This window comes from Drosophila novamexicana, unplaced genomic scaffold (genome assembly GCF_003285875.2).
Source record: "Drosophila novamexicana strain 15010-1031.04,08,12 unplaced genomic scaffold, DnovRS2.1 tig00000068-arrow-arrow-pilon, whole genome shotgun sequence".
In the NCBI taxonomy this organism is placed as follows: Eukaryota; Metazoa; Arthropoda; class Insecta; order Diptera; family Drosophilidae; genus Drosophila; species Drosophila novamexicana.
The window spans coordinates 477986-501890 of NW_020824770.1; the positions used below are offsets into that span (position 1 = coordinate 477986).

At 41.8% G+C, this 23905-nt stretch overlaps 1 protein-coding gene across 2 annotated transcripts; it reads right to left on the reverse strand.

Moving 5' to 3' along the window:
* Positions 1 to 610: 610 nt before the first annotated feature.
* On the reverse strand, positions 611 to 22326 carry LOC115771358 (homeobox protein vnd). Of its 2 annotated transcripts, none has more exons than XM_030717041.1 (3): positions 22147 to 22326; positions 4615 to 5294; positions 611 to 2130 (listed from the first exon to the last, which is right to left on the reverse strand). In XM_030717041.1, exons 1-3 carry the CDS (start codon positions 22263 to 22265, stop codon positions 1205 to 1207), a joined length of 1725 nt encoding a protein of 574 aa, XP_030572901.1. In that variant the 5' UTR covers positions 22266 to 22326; the 3' UTR covers positions 611 to 1204. The 2 variants fall into 2 exon arrangements, with proteins under 2 accessions (XP_030572901.1, XP_030572900.1); XM_030717040.1 differs by lacking the exon at positions 22147 to 22326 and adding an exon at positions 7412 to 7944.
* Positions 22327 to 23905: the final 1579 nt, after the last annotated feature.

Below are 23905 nucleotides of genomic sequence, written 5' to 3' on the forward strand. Positions count from 1 at the left end.
TCTTTCTGATTAACAATATATATAAGTACAGATAATGACTCAGATTTTGTGGTTTCGAATATTGTTTTCTTCAAGGCGTTACAAGTTTTCCGACCGAATTGACGAGAAATACTTCTCTTTTTAGAACATTTTCTTTAACGCATTCTATTAATATTGTTTTGAATTTTTTATTTTTTCCTTATATTACAAATACATTTGTTAAGTTTTATTCTGTGTGTGTGTGTGTGTTAACATTTATGAACTCATTACGCGCTATAAATTCAAAGAGTTTGTTTTTATTAATTTATGCACTATACAAAAAAAAAAAAGAGTTGATTATTTTGTGATTTTATAATTATAATTTTTACATTAACAGTTACGACTTCGCATGTATGTAAATATGTATTTATTGTGTATAAACAAATGTAAATATGCCTACAAATTGGACACTAGTTTTTTATTGTTAAAAAATATGTACATGATTATTTGTTGTATTATCTGCATTGATATTTGAAATATTGTTTTAATGTCATTTTCATGAATTTATTTCCTTCTTTTCAGTATGTACAAAACGATTTTATAAATTGTTGTATATTTTATATTTGAATAAAAATAAGATTTAATTTATTTAGGTCTAGGCGAAAAAAAAAACTTGTCTCTATATCTAGTATTTTATAGGTATTAACGACTTTTGTTAAAAAAAAAGGTAAAAAAAAAAACTTATGGCTAAATGGCCCGCAGCCTTAGAGCTGCAGGAAAAAAATGTATTTGTATTTATAGCGATTTATTACACGAATGATATATGTTGTTGACATTGTTGCACATGCAACATGCAACATGCAACAACAACTTTTGCTTGGCGAAGATTTCTTCAAGTTGAGCACTTGCTGCTCCCGGCTTGGCCTTGCCACAAGCTTGTGGCAGCTGACGCCTTCCGCTTGTTTTTTTTTTTTTTTTGCTTTTTCTAAATTTTATTTTTTGAGACGGGAGACGGAGAGTTGGAGTAGAGGAGAGTGCGTCAATTGCTTGTTGTCGACCCATTGTTATATATTATTGCACCAATTTTGTTTGTTTGTTCGAATTCCCAACCGAAATGTGCCACAATTTGTGGCAGTGTCACACAGCTGCGACTTTGACAGCGAGTTTATTGTCCAGTATTCGAGTTACCAGTCATTTGGCCGCTCCCACCCGGCTCGGCCAACTCGAATCTAGGCAGCTAGCAATATTAGGGCCACCAGGCGGCGCGCTGCGCATGCGGATGGGCGTGGGCATGGGCATGGGCGTGGAGACCAGCCGCTGCGGCAGCCGCCGCATGCTGATAGGCGGCGGCACCGTTCAGCGCCACCAGATGATGTGCGGCGGCATTCTGCATCGCGGTGGCAGTGCTTACACAATCCTGCGTCAGCTTGGAGCCATCGCCCAGACACGGCTTGCCATTGCGCACCAGCACGGGTACGGCGACGCGTCGTGGCGACGGCAGCGCAGACGGATGATGCGGATGTGTGGCATGCCCATGCAGCAGGCCCGGATGCTCATAGCCCTTCTCGTTCTGTGCCCGCTTGGTCTTGTAGCGATGATTCTGGAACCAGATCTTCACCTGAGTCGGCGTCAGCCTTATCAAACTGGCCAAGTGTTCGCGCTCCGGTGCGCTTAGATACCGCTGCTGCCGGAAACGCCTCTCCAGCTCGTATGTTTGCGCCTTGGTGAAGAGAACGCGCCGTTTGCGCTTCTTGTTGGGCATGCCGTCGGCGTTGACGCCGCCGCCGCCGCTGCCATCCGCATCGTCCACATCATCGATGTCCTCTTCGATGCCATCCTCGTTCAGGCTGTCGTCATGGGCGCTGCCGCTGCCGGCACCTGCGTCATGCTTCAGGCTATTGTTGTTGTTGTTATTATTATTATTATTATTGTTATTATTATTGTTGTTGTTATGCAACGCATGCGCCGCTGAGCTGACACCGGCTGCACCGCCAGCATGCAACGTGTGTAGCGCATCGCCTACGGAGAGCGCATCGCTGTCAGCTGAACGGCTGTAGCTCTTGTAGTCGCCGGAGAGAGCCGGCGACGTTTGGCAATTGGAGCCTATGTAAGTGTAGGAGACCTCCGACGTGACGGGCGAGGTGCTGTCCGGGCTGGCCGGCTGCTGAGTGCCTGCAGAGAAAGAAAAGCGGAAAGCGAGCGAGAGGTTACTAAGGGCTTGGGCGAAATAAAGACAACTAATTAAGCGCAGTAAGCAACCAACAAGAGCAAAATACAGTTTATTATTAACTAATAAAAATTCATATCAATTATCGTATACCGAATGTATATGATGCAGTATCAAGCTGCAAATATCAAGGCTCCTGAATAAAGAATATCCTAGCACTCAACAAAAACTAACTGATTTATGTTACACATAACTTGAAATTTCTTAAACTACATTCAATTTTCATTAAGAAGATCAAGATTTCGTTCGTTGCGATCTTCGCGCACTTTTATTGCTCAGTTTAGTCACAGAGTCAATTTGTCAACAATTTCGAAAAATTAATTCACACACACAGCCAAGCACAGAGTGGCAGACATACCCCAATCAGCATGAACAGGCAGAAATTGGCAGCGGTGCTAAATGAATAGTCAGTGGGTAAACAGATACAGCCGCCAACGACTCGTACAATTGGATTATGCCCTGCAGATAGGCGGCGCGGGGCAGAGATCGTGGTGGCCAGATGCGAGCTACCCTCCTCGAGCCACACCGCAGCGAGCCCAACTAATAACGTCAATTAGAGGACCGGGCCATTGACAAGGCTCGATCGATCGTCGGGTGCTACCTGGCTGCGTTTGCATTCCCTGCCCTGCGGGGCAACCCTGCGGAGTTACACCTTTTGGGCAATTGCTCGGCTGCCTTCTGACCTTCGAGGTGTTGCCTTTAGCGTGTAGCGTGTATGTGTGCGATCTTTTTTGCTGCTGTCATTGTTTGCCGTTTTGAGAGAGAATACACAACCAAATGCTAATGAAAATACATTAAGGTTTGAAACTGGGCAACCAACTGGGAGACAATGGGATGCGACACAAAAGCCAAACCTCAAACAGAGCTGCCTTCTAATGGCCGCCCTGCCCCTGACTTCTGTGTCCCTCTGCCTGCATCCGGCTCCCTTTCTTCCGTTTTTGCCGTTTTACCCGACTCTCGGTCGGTTTGCCAATGCTGCGTACGCCCACTTTTTTTTTTTGCTATCGGGATATAGTTACTTTGATTTATCGCACATGGGCATTCAAGCTGTTTAATATGTTTTTCCTTTGTTTTGTTTTTTATTTGGGTGTGATCTATGTAGAATATTTCATAGTACACTTATTACATGCATGCAAGGCTGAATTTAATGATTCGCATTCATTCATAGTTGACTAAATTGAACTTAGACTCAGTCCATGTCCCAGTCCAGACCAATGTAAGCCAGTCCCAGTCCAGTTTGAGTCCTGCACTAGAATCGTCTTCACCATGACAACTCAACAAATTAATAACTTAATATAATCAAAACGACTCGACTTACAGCTGTGAAATTTCCCAAAAAAAAAAGAACGGCAATCAGGCAACAATTATAATTTGTAGCTGAGCACCATATCAACAAAAAGACTAAAAGAAAAAATTGGAATAATAAAACAAGGAAAGGCCGTGCAAAAGCGAAAAAAGGACGAAGCGGAAGTGCGTGCCATAAATTTCCAGGCTTATATGAAAGGAATGACTGAACAATGTTGTGTCCGCGACAACAATGAAGGGGGGAATACGACAGCGACATGGTACCAAATAAAAAAAAAAAAACGAAAAAGAAAAAACAAAAAGCGAAAAAAATAAAATAACAAAATTAATCCTCAAGTGTGAAGCGCATACAAACTATTAGTCAAGATTATGTTGGGCCACAGTTTCTAGGGTATGTACTCGTAAGCGACCAAAGGGGTGGTTCCGACCGCGGGCACTTCGCGTTTCAAGCACCTGAATCGACACATATCGCATCTAACACTACACTGCACCACAATACATAGCGTCTGCCGAACGGGGCGTGGCATATGGCCATAGCCAAGGGTTAGTGCTCATCGAGCCCTCGGCGAGTGGTTCCCACTGACTGACGTCGCCCGTAGATATGCAAACACAGCTGCCTTTTGTGAGGCAATTATTGAACAATATTATTAGGCGTTCGCTCTTAAAATTCCATATCCCTGCGCGTTCCCGGTTCCCCAGCTAAAATAATTCCAGTAGCTGCAGCTTGACTTTACGAGAAACGTTTTACATGCATGTAGCAAAATTAAATTAGGCCCAGAAGCTTGACAACTTAGAGGCAGTTAAGTATTAACATGCGTTTAAGCTTTTACTAAGAATATTTAATAGCCATATTTTCAAACTCAACATTTGCAATAGATTTTAATAAACAGAAAGATTTTAGAATATCTATATTTTCGCATTAAAAATGTTTTTTTCTGAACGATATTAGAAAACGTTTACAAATTATAAACGAATAATCAAATCAGTATAAAAATGATTAGATATTGACTGAGGGATTCTTTTCATTTCTTTAAAGCTATATTTGGTTTCAATCAAAAAAATCTTTGGCTTATGCAAGCATTTAAGGCTTATGAAATACCTACGATTTGTGTATGAACACTTACCATATATTTCGTTCTCCTTGATCCATGCACTGCGACCCGAGTGGGAGAGCATTGTTTGGGCCATGTGATGGTATGAGGACATTTCGTCGCCGAAGTTGCCGGCAAAGTTCTTCGGCAGATATTGGCCGGCGGCAACCGCCGCAGCGGCCGCTGCATTGTGACTGGCCAGCAGATGGGCAGCGGCCTGCGCTGAAGCGGCATGGGCATGGGCGCCCATATGGGGCATGGGCGGCTGAGCGCCGCCAGCGCTCTGATGATGGGGCAAGTGCAGCGGGGCAACGGGCTGATGCGGCTGATGGTGCAGATGCGGATGATGATGTTGTTGCTGCTGTTGCTGGTGAAGGTGGAGGTGTTGCTGCTGCTGATGGTGCGCCGACTGCGCACTGTGCTCCGTGGTTTGATGATCACCATGGGCCGCGGGTGCTACATGCTCATCCCCGCTGCTGGGCGGCGGTGGCGGCGGCAGTACTGAGCTGGGCGTCGGCGACAGTGTTGCTGGCGCTGGATGACCATGCCCATTGCTGGACTCCGAGCCCAGTTCCGCGCTATGGCTGTGGGTATGATGCGCCGCCGCTGCCGCTGCCGCTGCAGCGCTCTTCAGCTCGGAGCCATCCAAATTGAGTATGTCGGATATATGAAAGCCGGAACGCTGCGAGGACGGCACCTTGGCATCAAAGAGGCTGCAAGTAGACAAGAGCACAGTTTTAATTGTCGATTCACCACTTCCAACACACACACACACACACACACACACTTGCTGCACATCGTTGTACGTCCTACATCCGACATCCGGTGTCGTGTCATGAATGAAATGGCCGGAAAGCAACACAATAGACGCACACTGCAGTTCGGGTCTAAATTTCTACCTGACCAAGCAGCAAGTACCTGACGCACTGACTTTGACGAAAATTGCATCGGGCTGCGACTTGGGTTTAGATTTTTCACACTTGCTCGGAATTAACTTTGATTAAGTGCCAGCCAAATCGCTGGATTATTGACACCTAGTCCCAGTTGCAAAAGCAAAACCCCAGTCACAGTTGAAAACCCAGTTTGAGTTCAGTTTCAGTTTCAGTTTTAGTTTTGGGCTTAGCTAGGGCTAATGCAAATTTGATTTTCCACTAATACCATCAACAATTAAACTCAAATCCGCTTTTGGTGCACCGCTGCACTACCTGGGCGATCGGGCGCGGGTCTCTTTGGTCAGGCCTAACCATTTTTCGGCCACATGTTGGCGCAAGTAAAAAGCGCTCTTGCTTCCGGTTTTTCCACGCTGAGTTTTCCCAAATTGTGCGCGCGAAATTCCCACGCGCTCAGGTCCATCAGGACGCGGGGCATTCCCCGCATGTCTGAGCGGAATTCCCTTTGCACTCCGACCGGCCTTCGACCAGACAGTGTGACGCCGTCTACGTCGCCGCTGCTGTTGCTGTTACTGTTGCTGTTGCTGTCGTCTGCTGCACACATGTTGCCAGGTTGGGGTTTCCCTGCAACTCACCTATGGGAATTTCTAAGCCAGCCAGGCCAAACAGATCGACGTCTTTTGCGTCTTTTGCCACTTGAGCTGCGATCGCCAATCAATGTCGGACAACAGCGCTGCACACAATTACAGGACCTTGAGCACATTTGAGCATGCACCAGCCCAGCAAATCTGCGGATCTTCTCTGGGGGAATTACGTGTGGTCACTGTCACATCTTAAGGCTGCTGCAGGATTTGGGTAATTTGCTTCAGCAGGCTTTGCGCGGGGCAAGTGCCCCGCACAATGTTTAGGGAGTAAGTGCCTTGATTGGATTGCCGGCTCAGTGGCATAGCTCGTTACAGTTGATGGCTGGCTGGCTTAGAGGGCAAAGTTCATTAGCTGAACGAGGCCTAAAATAACACTGTCACGGGCCACGACGGTGAAGAGGGTGCTGCAAGTGCCCTAAAAAACTATACCCTTAAATTACAAGGCTAAAAGGATTCTTTTAATATTCCCAGCATTTGCCATTATTCTTTTAGCAAAGTTGAGCAAAATATGATGGGATGCTGTTGGTCTTAATCACAAATATTCGAGGATTGTTTTTACCGCGAATCTATTTTTTTTTTTAACAGATATAAATGTATTGCATAAAGCTCATGTACGTTACGCACACGCTCGAATACGTAACTAAGTTAATTAGTATATAATACAAATATACATATTGTTATCATTATAATTACGTATGCTGATTAATCTACTGCTCATAGGCTTACAGACCGAAACAAATTACCACAGGTTCGACTTGCAGCTTGCACAAACTGCACAAACATGGCTGTTGTTGGTTAAAGGTTTGGTTAATCGTAAAGCATAAATCTAACAAAAGTCGGAGATCCGAACCCAAGCATTTTTTCAGTTGTCTGAATGTATATATGCAATATATAAATATATGAAGTACAGGACTGATTAATGTTTTATGCCCTAAGCTGTGTAGGAAAACTAATATTTGATTAGAGCCAACAGTTTCTCTTCAAATTTTCTCAGGAAAACAGGAGGTTTCCTGTAGTGGTAGCTTAAATATTCCTACTATGCGTTTATTATTTTATTACTAACTAAAAAACCCACTTGAAAAATGTTCACCGTGGGAAAATCCCAAACGTAGCCACCATTTTCGCTATTCGCAACTTTCGCAATTTTCGAAATTCGCACAAGTGCCAGGCGAGCTTTGCGTGTGAAAGCGTTAGAAAGAGGTAGAAATACAGAGGAAGGGAGAGAGAGAGATAGGGCAAGATCTCTAATCCGGGCATCGGGGATTGCGGTTAGCGCGTTTTATCAATTTTGCTTACCCGGGCAAAGCGTTGCGCAGAGCCGCCGGATAAAATGCGGCGGGCAGCAGAGCATGGCTCCAAGGGGGCAGCAGTATGGGCGACCAGGGCAGGAAAGGTGCAGCCGCAGCGGCCGCGACCGCCGCCGACGAGGGCACCATTAGACTGCTCATGCTGTGCAGCCCGGGGAAGCCGCTGAATGCCGCCGCGCCCGTTGGGATGCGCAGCTGCTCGGCGGCCGCCAAGTTGGCGCCACTCGTTGGCGTTGTTGTGGGCACCGTGGTGCTGGCGGTGCTTATGATTTTGGATGCCCGCTGCTCCACCGAGGGCGTCGATGTGCGCAGCGGTCGCTTGGGCGTTGTGGGCGTGCCAGGACTAACTGTGGCCGCACTCTGCGGCGAGGCAGGCAGGCTGCCAGCACTGCCCAGGCCGCTGCTATTGCCGCTGCTGTTGGTTGTCTCCGTCCGCTCACGCTCTCGTTCCCGTTCCCGCTCGCGCTCCTTGTGCTTGGACGGCGTGCGCTCCAACGCCGGCTGGCTGTGCGTGGTGGTCATGTCCGTAGCCGTTGTGGGCGTCGTTTTGGGAGCCGGTATGGCTATCGGATGTGTTGCCGGTGGCGTCGCGTTGCCCGATTTTCGTCGCTGCTGCGCGGGCGGCGGCGTTGGCGACGGCGTACCTTTGCGTTTCTCCGCCACTTTGCGGCCGTTCAAATCACAAGTGTCACACGTGCAAAAAAAACAACAATAACAAACACAAATCCAAAAGGATCGTATTGTACAACACTCTCTGCTGCACCGCAACACTATCTAACACTTGGCAAGAGCTTTGACTGTGCTGCCTGTTATCATAATAATTTGGAATGCAATTCACTTGACGCGGATGCGATGCGATTCAATAACGCGACAGCGATTACGTTAAGAGTCTTGATTTGGATTTTGGCCACAGATCCAGCTTCAGCTTCAGTTTTTGATTTCAATCTCGTTGTCGACTCGTGCTCGGGTTGCGTTGTCAGCCGCACTCTAAACATTCCAAACTGAAGTGTCATCAACAACTAACGAGACATCAAGAACTCGACACGAGTCCAAGCAGCCAACGGCGCAAAAGTACCAAAAACTACTCTGCACACAGACACACTCACACACACACATACATACATGGATGTAAGTGTTGTATATGGTGCATCCATCCACCATTGGGTATATAGCCTCACACACACACAAACACACACATGCACACCGCCATAGAGAGTCTCTCTGGCTCTTGTTTAGCCGCGGCGCGTTCGTCGCATTTTCACTAAGTGGCTTCTCATGTCCTTTTCAACAAGGATACTACGTCGGCAGCAGCAGCAGCAGCAACTATGTGAGTGGCTCATTCAACCACCAGCAAAAGCAACAGCAACAACCACCACCATTTGTTGTCCAACGCACATCCTTGCGCCAAACAAGGCCAGCCTAGGCGTGTGCAAGCCTGCCATCTCGCTTGCACCCGCTCACAACTGCCAGCCGACGAGTGCCCACTTGAGCCGCCTCTCTATATACACGTGTGTGTGTGTGTGTGTGTGTGTGTGTGTGTGTCTGTGTGTGTGTGGAGAGCTGCCATTGTACCGCTCGAGTATCGGCAGAGGCTGCCAGCCAGTCAGACAAGTCGCCGCATCCCAACATATTCAAACGTTCTGCTCTGGACCTCTTTCATTCATGGGCACGGCGCTCAGCTGGGTTGATGGGTTGACGGGCTGACGGGCCGACTGGCTAGCTGAGTCGACTTCTGCCCGGTCCAGCACTTGATGTTGTCAACAATTGCCGTGTCATTATATTGTATTTATCATTATCGTCTCTCCAGTGACCAGCTCCTAGCCCTGGCGGCTACTTATGTATGCGTGTGCATGAGCCATCAATTGTCCTGGCGGTAACGGGATCCCATTTGTGCGATATTAGCCTCATTTGGCATCTCATTAAAGAGTTTGCTCTTTAAGCTCTGTTTCGAGCTCATTCGTCGATTAATAAGTATCTAAACAGAACTTTTTATGCACTCATTTGCTAAGGTCTTTCTAGCTTTAAATAAGTAATAATCAAAGCTCGCTGGGATTGGGCAAAGCTATCCTGACTTCTTATAAGGCTCAATGTATATTTTTGTAAATTTCATACAATAATCATCAATATATTTGACGAAGTTCACGAATTCAATTACTTCCAATTGAAAATGGAAATGAAAATTTTTAATATAATAAATAAATTACCGTTATATGTCTTCAATACTTACAGATTCTTAATTTAACTGTTTTTAAAATATGCCAAAATATTTTTATATATATCGAATTACATACAACCTATACCGATTATTAATCGATAAAAGGGTATTTTCAAACGGAAATTTTTGTAGGTTATCCCTGATAACATCGACTAATATAAAATATACATTTTATTTAGCCATAGTAGTTGAATTTGTATAGCCCTAGCTGAAACGGACCAATCACATAAGCTCTAAGACCTACAGACACCAAATTTGGCATATGGTATCTGAAAGTCAACGAATCTAAACGGGAAGTTTTATTTTTTAAGAAAATCTCACTAAGGATCACGTGTTATCTTCAATCAAATGGGGTTCAAAAATCAAAACGTTTTGTTCTTAAAATGTTAGGCAAATACTTAAATTTAAACTTAACCTCTTACTTTAAGAATCTGGATACATGATATACGCTAATAAAGTTCTTAACAGAGTAACACATTTTCTTAAATTGAGAACAATGTTTTTGTTTTTCCTTCAGTGTATTTTTCTTTTTATTTTGCTCAACAAACAGTTTAATTATTTATCACCTTAATTATATAGATGAGCTTATATAGACGGTAAGTTGCATAGGGAATGTATTATATTGAGGTATACGTAATTATTATATTTTATGCGAACTATTCCCTCAGTCTTAAAGCTATTATCTTAAAATTTTGCATTCGTTTCTCTTTCTATTACAAGCGGATATATGTCGCAACCGGCCAGATTTAACCTTCTATATCACATAGCTGACATAGGAACAATCGGTCGAAAGTTAAATTCTTGTATGAAAAACATTTATATTTATCAAGATATCCTTACCAAACCCGGCATATCTTAGTTGAACTATGCTCTTTACATATGTACAAAATCCTATCAAGATCAGACCACTATATCATATAGCTACCTGGGGATATTTCGGTCGAAAATTAAGTTTTTGTAAGAAAACGATATTTGTATTTTAAGATATGAAGACATATCTGTAAGGCCGTAAAGAAAATGTATACAAGTGTATTATATTTTCGGTGTGCCGAAGATAACCGAAGATAAATTGAGTAAGAATTTCTAAATTGCGACTCAAAGCAATTCCTTTTTCTATGGTATTTAATTTGTGTGTTATATATTTTCATCTGGGAAAACCTGTTTTTAATTTAAATGTTTTTAAGTTTTAATATTTATTTGTTTAGTATTATTCAAATTATTACTATAATTATTGATTACTTTTAATTATATTCTAAATTGTGTATATTATATGTTAGTATCTTCAATATTAGTAAGGGTTGAGTATTAATTCATTGAACTGGTTGTTCAATATTGTCGTGAGGACTTGCCAAGCACTTGAGGGCACAGCCGGCACATTTGAAATTCGATTTCATAAGTAAACCCATGATTAGCTCAGGCTCTGCACAACAACTCCATGCATATATGTAGTCACATATACACACACACGCACACACATGTGGAGCTGACGCTTGTCTAATATTGGAGAACACACCCAATTGTGTAGGTGGCTATTTGGGGTGGGGGTGGTAGGGTAGCCAATGTAGGGTCTGCTGATGAAAGGAACATAATCAAAACGACCATTAGCTAACTTGAACAATGCCAAGAGGACGCGTGCAGGGCGAAAAGTTTTAGCAATTGAAAAAATAACATGGCAGACATGGCGTGCATGAAGGGCCCCCATTCTGGATAATAATATATATATAGATGAATACATATATATAAATGTATATGTATACATAAGCAGATCCACATTTATGTGCATGGCACATGAGAGGCCACTGGCACTCTATGGCCGTTCATGGCTCGGATTACAAATGAAAATGGGAAAACACGCGCACACCTCATCCAAAAACAAAACACACACAGAACACACGCCTGGGGAAATTACGTGTAATGCCGTCGGCGTCGCTGTTGCTGTTGCGCCGCTGCTGCTGCCGCCGCTGCTGCCGCCGCTGCTGCTGTTCATGGCACTGCAAAAGTGGGCGCGTCACTGTGTTGCCTCTGGCCAATCGTAGTGCGGCGCGAGCAAGATAGCTAGCATGCATGGCGCACTTGCGCGCTGCTGTTGGGAAATTTCCCAAGTTGCCCAGCGGCAGGATAACGGTGCTAAGGGAAATTTTATAGCGCGGCAACGTTAAGCACCAGCAGCAGCAGCATATCGCACGCCCATTTTGTGCGCTGCCTCTTCTAAATACGAGTACATAGAGAGCGCTATGTGCGTATGCAGTGTGTGAGTGTGTGCGTGATTGTGTGTGTGTGTGTGATGGCTATTGTTATGCGCTTAATGATGATGTTGCATTTAACAATAGCAGCAACAATAAATACAACACCAACAAGAATAACAACCAGAGGGAAGCGAGCTAACCAAAGTAAAAGCCTTTCAACGTTGGCAGCGACGTCGCTGCGACGCGTCGCTTTGCCTGTTGTTGTTACTTTCGTTGTTGCTGCTGTTGTTGTTGCTGCTATTGTAGTTTTAGCTTCCGCAGGAAGTTTAAGTAGCCAGTCAGCGGCAACAACAATAACAACATGAATGAGTCTCTCATATTGGCAAATGTATCTTGTATCTGTGGCATTCAAAATACATACAAATTCAATTGAATTTCGCGCACAAAACTTGTTCTGTTTTTCCGGCAGTTTCAGCTCCGTCCAACAATTTATTTATTTATTTATTTGTTTCTTCTTTCTAACACTTCAAAGTACTCTAGCGGGTTGTTGTTGTTACGCTTGTTGTTTATTGAAGTTGTTTTTGTTCTTGTTGTTGTTGTTCGTTCGCTTGGCTCTTGCCCATTTGAATTTTTGTTTAGGGTTAAGTAACTCGAATCAATTGGCTCATGTTGTCGTTGTCCCTTTTTTATTTTGTTGGCCAAAGGATTTTATATCTTTGCATTTAATAGATTCTAATTTATTTGAATTGCATTGAGCGTAAGTGTCTTTACTGGCGAGTTGATTGTGTGATTCTCTTATTATCCAATGCCAAAGACAATGCCCCACAAGAAGGTAATAGGAATCATTATAAAATAATATTTGCAGTATGTTTAATGGTGACACACAGAATGTTATTAGAGCCTTATTAAAATGCAGAAAGTTTGATCATATGTTATAGTTTATATCGATAAAAGGAACAAACTATCTTGTTTCTTAATATAATTTTGAATAAGGTTAACTTTCAATGTGGTAGTAATAATGTAAAGCGCTTCCCATCAGATGTTTCTAGCCAAGACTGCAAATCAGCTTCGAGCCGAACCTGCTTGATTCCGCAATAACATTTTCTTTTTATTATTAAGAACCGAATCTTTAACCAATCAAAATCTCCCAAAACAAGCTGAACCGAGCCACATCCATTTGAAAATTAATATAGCTTAAAATTGAAAGCTTTAACAGGAGACACATAACTAACTTGGCGCGCAACCTTTGTATTTATCTTACCAAATTTGGTAGATGCCAAGATTTGGTAGAGATCATTTATAAAGCCTGCAACTTTCGAGATGTTTTATATTAAAAATTTTCCAAATATTTGAGCAACAAGGCTTTAACCAAACCCTCATTTGAACTATGTGGTTGACGAACCGAACTCAAAGACGAGGTTCCAGCTGGTTCGAACCGTAAGCTGAAACACCAACATTCCCAGGGCGTGCAGCACTGTTCCTAACTATGAATATAAATAAGTTTCTTAAATGAAATCTGAAGCTCTTTTTTCAGTTTCGAATTTTTCTATAGAAAGTTTGAATAGCTTTCTATAGATACAATAAAAATGTGCTTATAACCTTTAACCAAATTTGAAATAACAAAAATAATTTTATGCATACAAAACTATAATTATCTCGACACTTGAGTATTAAATATAGTAAAAGTTAGTTAGATCTGACTGACTAGCTCTGATTGATTGATTGACCAACACTCAGCTCAAAGCGTTTAAGTTAGGAAGCTGCTTGAGTGCAAGCCATGATGGAGTTCGAACGAAATTCCACTCATAAATGTGAAAGCTTGGCGGAAAACAATTGAATAGAACTTTTTTAACCAAGCAATTCTATGAAAATATTTCGCCTTTCATCCGAGCTCAAAAGTAAAGTGTGCGTTCCGAAATAAAGTCATTAGATATTTTTATTAGATGAGAATATAAATATATATGACTGATTACTTGAAGATGCATCGCAAATCTTTGAAGCATACCAAAACGTAGACAGACCATTCCGTTTATGAAATCTTTTAACAAATCGTCAGAAGAGTCGCGTTCATTGCTTCCCTTGCGATTATTTCTAATCTTCAGCTAGACTCTTTTGTACCTGAGCGAAACGTTGTAGAATACTAGCAAAGCTCCAAGGAAATTGCGTGTTCTTCATATAAGTACATACTTTTACAATCTAGATCTAATTACCAATACTTTATTGTACGCTTAGATTTGATACTTAAGGTTTAGTGCTAATCATTCTACAATGACACATGACAATTTTTTTTAGTTTCCTTTCGTTGATAATCCCAAATATCTTATACGAATATCATCAAGTCGTATCTATGCATTGGAATCTCTTCTTATTCAAGGCATGGGTGAATAAAAATTATCTGCTTGCACTTAGATTATCTTATATAAATTAACAGAGGAGGGAGAGGTGGGCATATGTTTAGGTGAGGCATATTAGAAAGGTATTACGTAGCTTTATAAAACACTTAAATTCCAACGAGATTCCCAATTGCTAGCTTCTATTAAATGATATTTTTAGTGCTAGCAATCTTTTTTTTTTTTTTTTGATTTGCAGCTGTTCCAGGGGCAACTCGTCTCCCAATGGGCAACTCAAACTGAAGTGTGACAATGCGTAGGCCACTCAAACAAGCCGTATCCGGGAGATACAATTAACAACAATAGCTCGACATGGTGACTGCTAATGTTGTTGTTCCCATTGCTGCAGGATTCGAATCTATACAAATGCAATAAAATATGTTGAATGTCAGAATGTTGGGCAGGCAAAAACCGCGCGACAGTTTTTCGGCTTTTAGGGGCGGGCGGGCTAACAACCCCAATTAAACGGTTCGTTGCCAACACCAAGCGGCGGCTGCTGCATTGAGCGTAAAAAATCAGGCACGCATACGGATATGTATGTATATACACATATATAGGCAAATAGATGGATAGACAGGGCGCAGAAGAGTTTTGGCAAAAGGTGTTTGCTTAGCTGCAGATACAGGATACATGCAAGGCTTGCTAACTACGAGGTACTTTGCAGCCATGACAGCACAGCGATCAGAGTGGCGTGCCATGTACACCTTTGCACACACACACACACACACACGCACACAGGCACACACACTCGAAGCTGAGCGCAGCCATTCATTCAATGCTCGTTTATAGCAGCAACAGCAGCCCGTCTCATCCATTGTCATCCATTTTAATTTACCTTCCGGTTTTCCTTTCGTTACATACCGTCTGCCCTCACTCTCGCTCTCGCTCTCACTCTCGCTCTCTTCTATTTTATTTGTATTTTATTTTCCAGGTTACCCTCCACCTCGACGTACCCATGAACTCGAACTGAGCTCGTGTTGTCAATTGACGGCCATGACAATTTGGGTTCCAGATTCGTTGCGCGGAAGTGATTTACCCAAAAAGTGACTTTGTTCCAAGGAGATTCGAATGGGCGGAAGTGCCTCGTTCAGCGCACACCTTTTGCGCAATCTTTCTACCCGGCCCATTTGATATTGATTGATCTCGGGTTTGTTTAACAAGCCCAGGCCCCGGTCAGTTGCTGGCGTGATCTCTGTAACCAGCCTGCCCCTTTGTCTCATCCTATTGATTCTAGAGAATGTGTTGTAGTTGCCAAAATTTTGAATGGGCTTTACTTTTGCCGCTTTTCATCTACTCATACTTAAGGCTATTGAGCTGAATTTCAAGCTACAGCTGTGGGTAAATACAGCTGGAAGCTGGACTCGATGTACCTTTGCACCTGGCAGGCGATGCCCCACATGCCTCTAATGCAATAGTAGACCCATTATCTTAAAGCATAAATGTTACGCAAAACGAAAGTTTCCTCTAAACAAGTATTTCGTATTAGATAAACAAAATTATCAATCATTGGGAATATGACACCTGTAAAACGGATTGTGTCTAGTGTAATGTGTATGCGGGTTGTATGTGATCCATCCACTTTGTGCCCTATAAAGGTCGTTGATACAGAAATTGATATATGCTTAGCGTTGACTCGTGTGCTCAAAAGCAAAATTGTATTGCTTAATTTTTAACATAATTACGAACACTTGGTTAACATAAAAACCAATTTTCAGTTAGTTAACTAATTACTAATAAAATAATCTATTTTCAATTAGTTGCCTAACATAAGAACCTATTTTCAATTACTGAAGTAATCAAAAAGTTAATTTCGTATTCAATTGCTGAGCTTTTGCATTTCTAACTGAGTTTCTTTAATTTCCGTGGAAGCATAGGCTTGAAGAAGTGTTATCTGTTAGGGCCAAATCGTTCCTTTCTTGCATTTAGCATATCGATGCAGACGCATCGAAAGAGTTAGATATAAATAAATATAACATAAGATGTCCTAAAATTTGACTCCGAACTGGAAGAAAGCGTCTTTGAAATCGAATTCATTTGTATTCCTCAATTTATTACAAATCTCTTCACACTCGTCAGTTTCTCTTTAATTTCTACGTGCTAGCTGTTTATTTAGCTGTTTGGCAAATGGCACAAATCAGCTTAGGATACTTTCACACAATTGTCATTAGCGCATGTGGCTGGACGAGGAACGTAATCAGAATTCCATACGGAATGCAAAGCGATTTGATGCGTTCGGCTTAGTAAATTTAGATAAATTACTTCCTACTTTCAGGTTCCCCCTTCCCGGTTCCCATTTGAATTGTGCAGCCTGCGTCTAATGCCATTTCATGGGCTCTATTGAAAGGACATCGACGTCGATGTTGGTATACGAATCGGTATCGGCATAGGAATCGAAATCGGAATCGAACTCGAGCAGCGGATGTTGTGCTCTCCATGCGAGTACCTCATTTCGACTTTGAGTCAATGGATCGCTAAACGATTGAAGGCAGGCAGCCACACACAAAGGGCGGGACAAGCTCATTGACTAATAAAAAAAAAAAAGAGTAATTGTCTGTGAGTGTACGTGTGCGTTTGTGTGTGTGTGTGTGTATTTACAGCTGCAAGAGTCGGCTATGAGTATCTAATTGTGAGTGCCATAGCCATAAAGTAAACCCGAACTTGACAAATGGGTTTGCACTGCGTGTCCCACTGTGCCAGTGCCAGTTGGGCTAGTTTGTCAGTTAGCCAGTTTGTCAGTTTGTCAGTCATGCCTTTGGCTACAAACTTCCTCTGCGCACTTCCTACTTCCTTCTTCACAGCTTGACGCATTCGCCAGTTACACATTTGCAATTTATTTCGAATGCCAAACAATTTCAATTGCAATATTTTCATGAATGGCACAGCGGCATTTTAAACACACAGACACAGAGACACACACAGATTTACACACACCTTGCCCATTATTGTGGTATTGTTTTTGGACCCTTGCAATTGTATCTGTATCTCTGGGCATGTATCTGTGTATCTTTTGTGCGTTTAATTGTTGCGTTTTGTCAGCTTTGATTTGTGGACTGAAGTATTTGCGCCAGGCAGCGGGCTGCGGGCTTATGAGACATTAGAGTCACGGCCCAGAAACGATTTCAGCTGTACGTTAATTTTATTTTGTGCACTTCCCCCACTTGCATGTTGAGGCGCCTGTGACACTTCAGCCAATCACATGCTTCATTATAGGCCCATCAAACCAGCAAAAAGAAAACTACACATTTTTAATCGGGAGTAGTCGACCAGCAGGTACTCTAGCGTATAACAGGATAGATGAGTTTGTTTTGAGTCTGCTAAAATTAAAAACTTATGAAAATAACATTTTTTTTTATACAATATGGTAATAAGCTTTTTGCAGCAGCAGACAGACGGTTCGACATCAATCTGGCTCGGTGTTTTGAGCAAGAATTATTATACCTTATTGGCTTGATGAAGCATTCTTTAATGCATGAAATCTTGCATGACAAAACATGAATACCCCTTGCCCAGGGTTCGACAGCGACCTACGATACGATGTATTGGTTAGTAGTAGATGCAAATTTTATTGTGTTATTTTCACATTCGCATGGCGCATGCGATCTGCAAGCTGACTGACTGACTGCCTGACAAACTGGCATTAAATGTCACAAAGTCACGCGTCGCGCCGAGTCAACTCGAAAGCTGGGCAACATTTTGTTAAATGTATCAATTTCTGATTTGGCCCAAACTGTCGCCATTTGAGCCAAACTTGCTGCCACAGTGTCTTTTCTTTTGTGAGCCCCCACTCTCATGACATGTGGCACAGACAACAGTTCGGCAGACGGAGCAGAAAACAACAGCAACAACAATGACAGCCTGCGCTGGCAAGTGGCCGCTTTGACAGCGTCGTTTTAGTCAGGCAGATACCAAAAAAAAAGTATATGGAAAAGAAAAAACGAAGCGAAAAACAGAATATAGTTCGCGGGTGACAGTTTGGGCAACAACGAGCTGGCTAAAACCAAATGCACAAAATCCAGGGTTGTCGAGTGTCCTTAATATGAGTTGCAGCGTGAGTCGTTTTTTGATCAGTGCCCAAGACTACTTAATTTGCATCTAAGTTTTGACTTTAATTTAAAGTGAGTCTTAACTTCATTTAAAATGCGCTTTTTTTCAGTAACTCGACAGCCCTGCACTGCTGGCCAAAATAATAAAGCAAAGAAGTACGACTTAACGTTAATATTTGCCCTAAAAAAATACAAATTATCGCGCGTAAGGGGCGTATTAAACGCATTCAAAACATGCAACACACTTGCATACCCTGCAATTCAAACTATCTTTTTTGTGTCGTGTCTGGTTTCGGTTGAAAATCGAACTTTTACATTGTGTTAAATTAACATTAAGTTATACATTATTAAGTTTTAGCTCTAATCCTGCAAAAGAAAATATATAATGCATAATGCTGCTTTTTTTCAGGATAAATAGCTTAACATAAAGAAAAGAAACGAGTTTTAGAATTCAAGTCAAAAGCTCTTAACTTCTCTTCAGTCTAAGGTAATATATGGATCCCAAATAAACTCATTTAAATTTTCAAAAGCTTAATTAAATATATATTGAACTAGCTGGCTCGTTTGATTAAATAACTATCGAATATAAAATATTGGATATTTTACCAAACTTTGCATCTTGAGTCAAATGTTTATTCAAAAGACCCTTCTGTAATTTTTTGAAAATACACAGATATATATATTTCAAATTCAAGCAGTAGCCTTCCTCCGCTGCCTCTTTTGCAATAAATGATAATTTGGTAGAACAAAATACGAAAAAATATCACTCAGTATATACAACGACATTTAGATATAGAAAGAATACTCAGATATGGTTGCGAGACCACCGAAGCATCATATCGAATATATTAAAATGTAGGGTATTCAAAGAGCTTGCCAGTCTACCAGGGGCAACATTTGAAATATGCTGGCTGGCGATTCGTGTATGTTTTGTTTACTTCCTGGCTCATCCGACGGGGACGATGTTGATGATGATGACGACGACGACATGTGCTCATATTCCCAGGCATTCGAAGCTTACGATTTTTGGAGTACGTTCAACTTGACTGACTGCGTTTCCGAGTTGCGTTTAGTAACGCTTAACGTTACTTTTTTCTTCTTTTGTTACTTTTTTGTTTTATTAATAAAAATAGTATCATCAAATAAAATTATGTTTTCGAACTTCATATTTCAGGGGGCCAGACAAGTGCATAGCGTGTCCTTTTCTACTCCAGAACACAAGTGAGTGCGCAGACTGTGAAAAGGGGCAACTTATAAAGCCTAACTGGTTTCATATTTATTTATTTTTATATATATATATATATTTTTTTTTTCAACTTTGGACAAGAGTTGGGCCTGTTGTTTGACTGGCTGGCTTGAAGCACTGTGAGAACTATTTGCATTTAGCAGACGAGATCTTTGGATTTGTTGTCTGTTGTGGGTTTTGTTTGTGCAAGCAACAAACTAAAGAAAACCAAACAGCTTGCGGATTTGTGGTATAACATGAGCTAGAACTTTAAACAAATATACAAATTAGTTCTCTTTGCGCAAGACTCTCTTAATTATAAATAATGCTGGACTTAAGGGCGCACAATGGCAGCAAATTGCGAAAGATTTTGCCAACAACCTGTGCCCCACGACACACACACAAAAAAAGGAAACAAGCAAAAAAAAAAACAGAAGAAAACAACCTGTGACAGGGGAAAATCCCAGAGAGCTCCCGACCAGGTTTAGTTTTGGCCAAAACATCAATGAAAAATGATTCGAAATAACAACAACAACAAGAAAAACAATGAGCGTGAAAATAAAATGGAAATAAAAATAGAATTGCTTTTATTTGGCAAACAGTATTATCCGAGATTAGCCGAGGGTTCGATGCAACGATTATGGACAAACCCAATTAAAGTAAAATTTGTGAAACTCTCATTCTCATTCTCAGTCTCAGACTCATTCGCACACGCACTCGCTCTATCCCGTTTTCATGTGATTTTCCAAACGATTTCACAAAACATGTGTTTTGGTTTTCAAAGTGCAGCCGTGAAAAACCCGGTCGCCCCGTTGCCGTGCTAAAAATGCAAAAGGTGACAAAGTGGAAATAATGCGCATTGTTGAGAGTGCGTCCCTCGCAACTGCCTGGCTCTGGCTCTGGCTCTGGCTCTGGCCCTGGCTGAGCGACACCTTTTGCCCTCGGCTTATCACACATGCTCGGCCAGCCAGTCAGCCAGCCAGTCTGTCAGTCAGTTCCAGTCGGCGGCAGTCAGTCAGCTAGCTAGCCATTCTGGCCGGCCACATTCAGTGCTCCGCTCGCTGCCAGCATTACAATGCCGTAACATTGGCTTAGGCCAACGCACTGTGTGTGCGTGCTTGTGTGTATGTGTGTATGTATGTGCGAAAATCAGGGGCTTAAAACAGGCTGATATGCGATCTGTGTGTGTGCGATCAGCACAATTTCATTATGTTATGCCATTAAATGTTAATACGTTTGCCTCGGCTCTAACTGAATTGATCCTTTTAAACTTCGGTCTTCGGACGCATCTGGCCAGGTCTGTTCTCGTTTTGGCCCTTGTCTGCGCTTCTGTTTTCTTTACTGATTTAAAATCAAACTGTTTTTAATTGCCGCAGCGATTTCTTGGAAATGTTTTGACACTTTTCTCTGTGTGGGGCTAAGCACTGCACTTGTATAATGTTCATCGTGGTAGTACATGCATATATTGTGGTAGATATCTGACTGACCTGATATTTATAAATTGGTGTTCATTCCAAAACTGGTTTTTCATATTAATTAGAATGAATATTGAATAATGTGTTTTGTTATAAGCAAGGATGCAAACATATCTTGAAACGAACCGATTCGTTCCCGAATTCCAATTCAATTTTCACTATGATCCAAACCCCAAATCAAAGCAGTTGTCCAAATTAATTAGTTGTCTCAAAAATGGTTTTAACTTGATAATGAAAAACTCCAAATGGAGACCCAGTCCCGAAGTAAAAACACATTTGGGCCCAGATATTGAATTAATCTGACCATCGATGCGCCTTTTGGGTATGGATCTATTTTAGCCCGCAACTTGTGTATGAAAGTATTTACTTTTACAATATTTTCAGTACAACGGGCAGTCGTTAATTTAAAATTGAATTGTTTTATTAACAGTTTCAGAAGGTTACTGGATTCACGAATCGAATCTTAGGCAGGGTGTTGGATCGAATAGTGAACCGAACAATTATTGGGGCTTATCGAACAGATTGTACTATGAAAACGAGATCTATATTGTATATTTATATTTATCTCTTTCACATACTGAATAAAAATTCATTTACGAAAAGAATGTGGTTCTACGTAAAGTCAATATGAAAGCCCTACTGCGCCAAATAGAATAGAAAAAATGCTTATAACTAACAATAGTGTTCATATGTGTAAATGGAAGAGTTGGGCATTTTATAAACGACTTCTTAAAGTTATCCCGATAAACACAATATTATTTAGGCAGTCTAGTTAAGCCTATATGTATGGCTGTCATAGCATGGGGAACAGTTGAAAAAAAACGTTTTCGTCAAAATGTGTCTGCTAAAAACTAACTCTGCTATCAGGCCAGGTACTTTAATTGTAAATAAGTGAGAATTTGACACATTTAGAAAGTAAATACATGAGTTGTTATATATATAGTTAGTATTGTCATGAGGCAAAGTATTTATTACTGCAAGTGAATTTGTTATGGCCGAGTCCATTGGCCCAAAAGGCTATTGCCGTCGGCATTTTGCATTGGGTGCGACTTATTGACCCTAATCGTGTCGTGAGGCGCATTTGAGATTGTTGCTATTATCCATTCATTACATGACGTTTGGCAATGGGATTCGTAAAAGGGAAATGTGAAATGGAAATGGCGCTGAGCCAATTTGTTTTGGGTACTCACTCGTAGACGTGTTTGTTGTAATCATAATCCGGCTGCATGCAATAATCCGGTTGATATACATTATTTGCATAATAGCTGCAATCCTCAAAGTAACCGCAATTCGGATTATAATTGCTCATAATTAAAATTCTTGACGCTGTTGCCGTTTGCGTGTTTTGCCAACAACAACAAAATGAGAACAGAAAAAAAAATATGAATAATATATATTTGTATATTTGTACGTTGTATATATTTTTTTGTATTCCCTTGGCACTGGGCGTTTGGGTGTATGGGCGTGTGTTGGTGGTGGGTGGTTTCTCAATTGCACATTGATTACAATTAACTTTAGATCTGGCAGCAATTATTTGCACGATACGTTGTTGCTGGATCGATTTTTAATGCGCGATCGCTTTTTAATTTGTGTACAAATATAATAACGAATAACAAACAAAAAAACTAATTGGTCACGATTTGGCCGTGTCACGACCACGCTTTGATTTATTATTGAATCCAATTCAAATACTAATTCATTTATGGCAATTTACTGGCTTTTACTGCCAATGCATGCAATTCGGGCCTAATTCCAATTGTTGGCCTTTTATCGCGCTCCACTTGACGCGACGAGTGCGGTTAACGGTTAACAGTTAACAGTTAACGGTAGCGACGGGGCTCGTTACATTTTCTTTGGGTGCTGCCGGAGTGTTGTATCGAGCGGTGAGCGCGCTTTTGACTGTCGTCGCGATTTCAATAAGCCATAAAAATGCCATTCGGCGATCCAGCGAGAGACCGCGGTCCTACTTACGCACTCGCTGATATGGCGACGACAGCGACTAACTAGGCAAAAACAAAAAGAACATGCAGCAGCTCATTTAATACACATGCGCATGCGCTCTACTACTCTCTCGCTTTCTCTCTCTCTCTCTCTGTCTGTCTCTTTCTCTCTGTCTCTCTCTCTCTCTCTCTGTCTCTATACGCGCTCTAACCAGTCGACGATCGGCAACGTGCGATCAGTGATCAGCGAGTAAATTAGCGGAATCGCAACGTTCTGCAATCGCTCGGCGATGCGTTTTTTGGACTCTGCGTCAAATGGAATCAACTGACACGGACTAACTGGAGGCCAGGCCCGAACGTTGCCTGTGCCTGTGTCTCACTTGCCGTTGATCCAAACACACACACACACACACACACACACACGCACAGAGGAGAGCTTACAGTGAGCACTGAAGTGGCGCAACGTTCGACACTTTAAATGCTACAACAATCACTTATTAAAGTCAAATAGGTATTAAACAAAAAGGTAGAAAAAACCGAGTTAAACAAATATAAATAAAGTACACAAAAACATCGACGAACGGGCGTACATCGATAATGTATCCCTGTATGCGTGCGCCTGTGTTTGTCTGTGTGTGTGTGTGTGTCTGTGCACGCAGATATCGCTGGCATGAATATATGAATACGAATACGAATACACTCGGGCTTATGAATATGTGGAGCCACTGCCACAGATATAGTCACAGATACAGACACAGACACACGGGCAACAGGCAAAGATACTCACAACAGGCAACGTTTGCTGTTGATTCCAAAACGGGGTTTTTGCTTATATTTGTTCTTGTACCCTTTTTTTAAAACCGATTTGCTGGTCTACTGCTGCGTGCACAGTGGTATCAAAATGTAAAAAAACATACAAAATAAAATGCATTATTAAAAGCTAATTAAATATTTTAAATCAATAGCAAAATATGAAAATATTCTTAAATTTATATGGGTCATATAATAA

Excerpts from the sequence above, each read along its gene's own strand:
- LOC115771358 (XM_030717040.1), bottom strand. The coding sequence starts at position 7,944 with ATGACCACCACGCACAGCCAGCCGGCGTTGGAGCGCACGCCGTCCAAG. Across the intron at positions 5,295-7,411 it reads CTGCGCAACGCTTTGCCCGG|CCTCTTTGATGCCAAGGTGC; the intron begins GTAAGCAAAATT and ends GTCTACTTGCAG. Across the intron at positions 2,131-4,614 it reads CAAGGAGAACGAAATATATG|GCACTCAGCAGCCGGCCAGC; the intron begins GTAAGTGTTCAT and ends CTTTCTCTGCAG.